Genomic DNA, 3475 nt, shown 5'->3' with positions numbered 1-3475 from the left:
CTCCACGGCGAGTCGTTGCGTCTCGACAGCCAGCCGACGCTCTTCAACGTCGATGCGACGATCCGTCTGGAGAAGCCGACGCTCCTCCACGTCCACGAGCCGAGCAGTCAGCGTGCCGCCTAACTAACCCCTTACGACAACTGAAAATATTTTTTTATGATAAATTACTTACTTTTTTATGGACCTCTTAATGTATTGAATTGTACAAACAATTCTTGAATTTACCGATGAATTCATATATTGCAGGTAGGTACCAATCATTAACATAATCATCATCAGCCAATAATCACTCACTGCTGGAATTAGTTACAACAGTCCTTATTTTTGTTTAAATATACTAAAAAATATATAATGTAAAAGTACCTACATGGTCTAGGAGTCCTAATCGCACGGGACTCTCTTTCATCAGGCCGTTGCACGTCCTCTGCAGTAGGATGATGGGGATCCTGCACTGCCTCTGTATTTGTATCAACTGGAGTAGTTACAGCTGAAATTTTAAGATCAATGTCATTCAATTACATTTATAAAAATCGTAAGTTTCTTAATAAAAATAAATCGTTTTCTTTAGTAGGTACCTTCCTCAACTTCATAATTATCCTGAGTTGCAGGAGCTGACGTAGTGGCTGAAGGTTCCAGTGAACCCACCACTGAGGAACAGGAAGGAGATGGCCCAGCAGGGTGGTCCTCAAGCAATGGAAATATCTGTTGAAAATAACTTCTATTGTGAATAAGTTAGAAACTTAGTAAATCTCTGACAAAAAAATCCCTGAAAAAATCCTCTTTACAATATACATATAAACATATATTGTTACTGAAAGTTACCGATGACACTGGTACATCTTCTGCACCATATATTGATGCCTTGCTGATGAGGGAGATTATTCTCTCATCAACTGGGGTTATTATTATTTTACATGGAGGGCCACCCCCTGTGCCCATGCGGTGCTGCCGCTTGTCAGCAATTTTTTTTTTATTTAGATTTTTTGGTCTGCCAGTACTGTGAATAAAATAAAACACATTAAATTAATGTATATGTATAGTACCTACTATCTCAGATGTTATGGCGCTCCGTGGTACAAGCAGCGGTGGAAAATAAGTATCTGATTAAAATAAATCAAGTAGGATACACACCTCTCTCCATTTTCCTGCTGCTCTTGATTGGCCTCGACCCATGCTGTTCAAAATTAAGGCAAGCTCTTCCCATAGCTTCTGCTTGTTTTGTTTAGCCAGGGGGCCATGATTCCCTACATGTCCCCTGGCTAAATCTTGGTGCTCCTCCATAAAATCCAGCATCCGAGCTAGCTGCTCGTCCGAAACCATCTTCATGGCAGGTACTAAAATATTTTAAAAATATTAATGAAATACCTTATTTATAACCTTACTTAACATAAACACTCACATCTACGCGTCTGCTCCCTTACGGGGTAGGCAAAGGGTCACTATTGAATATTATTAAATGTAATTTTAAGTTAAGTAAGTAATTTTAATTTTAATATTAAAGTAGGTAGGTAGGTAGTATGATTCTACAATTAAAATATGCTGTACAAACTAAACTTTACTTACTTTTTGCATAAAATCCGGCCCCGGCAGTATATAATTATATTTTGCAAACAAAAAGTAAAACACGTGGAAAATACCACAGGGAAAAGAAAACACGAAAACTTAGTGCTTTGTAACAGTTTTTATAGTCGATAGATTATTGGGAGTATTCATTCACAAGTCTTCTATAAATAAACATATGATAAAAAAGATTTTAAATAAAGCATCATAATGTACTTACCGGGATTTTTCAAGTCACCATCCCTCCGTCGCTGGATATCCTATTCGCAGAATATCACATTTGCAAAACATGATATTCGCAAATTATGATATTAGTAAATCATGATATTCGCAAAACATCACACTAGCAAAATATGATATTCGTAAAACATCACACTAGCAAAATATGATATTCGTAAAACATCATACTAGTAAAATACGATATACGCAAATCATGATAATCGCAAGAAGTCATATTTGTAGTACAGTCAGGCAAACAGTATATTATGATTATTATGACATACATACACCACATTTCTATGTTTTTTGAGAAATTAAACATTTAATTATTTGAAACAAAATATTTATTCTTATTATAAACACACAAAATATTCTTATTATACACAAAATAAAATATTCTAATACCGTAATGTACTTAACCGTTTTAGGCATACCTGGAGATTTATGGTTTTAAGTACGCAATCATTAACGATACTATAATTTGTTTATTTTTTTTTATTTCTTTTCGTGTCACTGTAATGTAATTAATAATTGTTTCTTACCAATTTTACTTTTTGTGTTTTTGCTTCTTTTCTTAATAATGATATGGATTGAAACATGGTTGGCTGTTTTGTAATTTTTGAATTTATTCGTCGTTGCCAGCCCTCGACGCCATTTGTCGTTCAAATTTTCTGGTTATAACAGCTTAATATATTACTGCTTATCTTCTGCATCCATTGAGTATTGAAATAGTCAAGAAATTTGTTTATATCTTCCGATCGTGATGACATTTCAATAATAGTGAAAATGCCTCTGGTATCATTTTTGGTGGCAGCAGTGGTAGCAGTGAACAATACTGTACCACTTTACCATCTTCGGCAGAGAGATTTAATCCCTTGGTCTTTTTGAAAACAGCGTTGCAAAAGTGCTAATAACAACCTTTTACGGTTATATTTGGAAATACATGGTTCACAGCGTTAATAACGCTTAATTCGTAATCGCATTTGTACATTTCTAAGGTTAATCCATATTGTTCTTGAAGTATCGAAAAAAACCTCCCATACGTTCTTTGCTGTTTATTCGGCAACAGAGCAAAAATTATGGGTATGAAATTTACTGTTTCATCAGTGCGTGCCACGTCTAAGTGCAAGCTATACAGCTGATAGTATGGTTTAGGTACTATTTTGAATGTACCGTCTCCGTAGAAAGTTTTTTAAGTTGTGAAATATTCAGTCCGTGTCAGTGTTGAAAAAATTATGTTTCTGCCGTTCTGCCAGATGAATCATATTCATCATTGAGTATGAATGGTCTGGAGACGAAATAGGCAAACGTTCCCCTCTGGCGGGGTGGTAGGCCAGAAAGGCCCACCGATTTATAAAAACTAGTTGCAGTCTCAATTTTCAGACTCAATCTAGTTGGCAAAGCGTTCGTTTCATAGAAAATGATTTGTTTACATACTAAAATGACAGCTTCAATTCATAGAATATCCGGATTCCGGATTTGATCACAGATTTGGTCTAGGTTTATTGTTATTAGCTGTTTCTTAGCAACCAATGTCAAAAAAATGCAATAGTGATGTACCGGTATGTAGATATGTATTAATCGACAAAAAAGGTCATAGTTGGGAAGCGTCCGTAGTCGAATTGGCTTCAGTAATCGTAACTGATCACTGAGGTTAAGCAACAACTGACACGGTCAGCCATTGGTAGGTACAGCA

The 3475-nt window shown here is 35.7% G+C and overlaps 1 protein-coding gene across 1 annotated transcript; it reads right to left on the bottom strand.

Annotated features, from left to right (window-relative positions):
* LOC125491149 lies at positions 1 to 951 on the bottom strand. The gene is made up of 4 exons (XM_048632382.1): positions 823 to 951; positions 576 to 702; positions 368 to 487; positions 1 to 140 (listed from the first exon to the last, which is right to left on the bottom strand). The coding sequence occupies exons 1-4, from the start codon at positions 937 to 939 to the stop codon at positions 124 to 126; spliced, it is 381 nt and encodes a 126-aa protein (XP_048488339.1). The 5' UTR covers positions 940 to 951; the 3' UTR covers positions 1 to 123.
* Between the last annotated feature and the right edge of the window lie 2524 nt (positions 952 to 3475).

The sequence above is a fragment of the Plutella xylostella genome, chromosome Z (genome assembly GCF_932276165.1).
Source record: "Plutella xylostella chromosome Z, ilPluXylo3.1, whole genome shotgun sequence".
NCBI classification, from domain to species: Eukaryota; Metazoa; Arthropoda; class Insecta; order Lepidoptera; family Plutellidae; genus Plutella; species Plutella xylostella.
This window is presented reverse-complemented; position numbering and strand designations above follow the sequence as displayed.

Excerpts from the sequence above, each read along its gene's own strand:
- LOC125491149 (XM_048632382.1), bottom strand. The coding sequence starts at position 939 with ATGGGCACAGGGGGTGGCCCTCCATGTAAAATAATAATAACCCCAGTT. Across the intron at positions 703-822 it reads AAGATGTACCAGTGTCATCG|ATATTTCCATTGCTTGAGGA; the intron begins GTAACTTTCAGT and ends TATTTTCAACAG. Across the intron at positions 488-575 it reads TAATTATGAAGTTGAGGAAG|CTGTAACTACTCCAGTTGAT; the intron begins GTACCTACTAAA and ends TTAAAATTTCAG.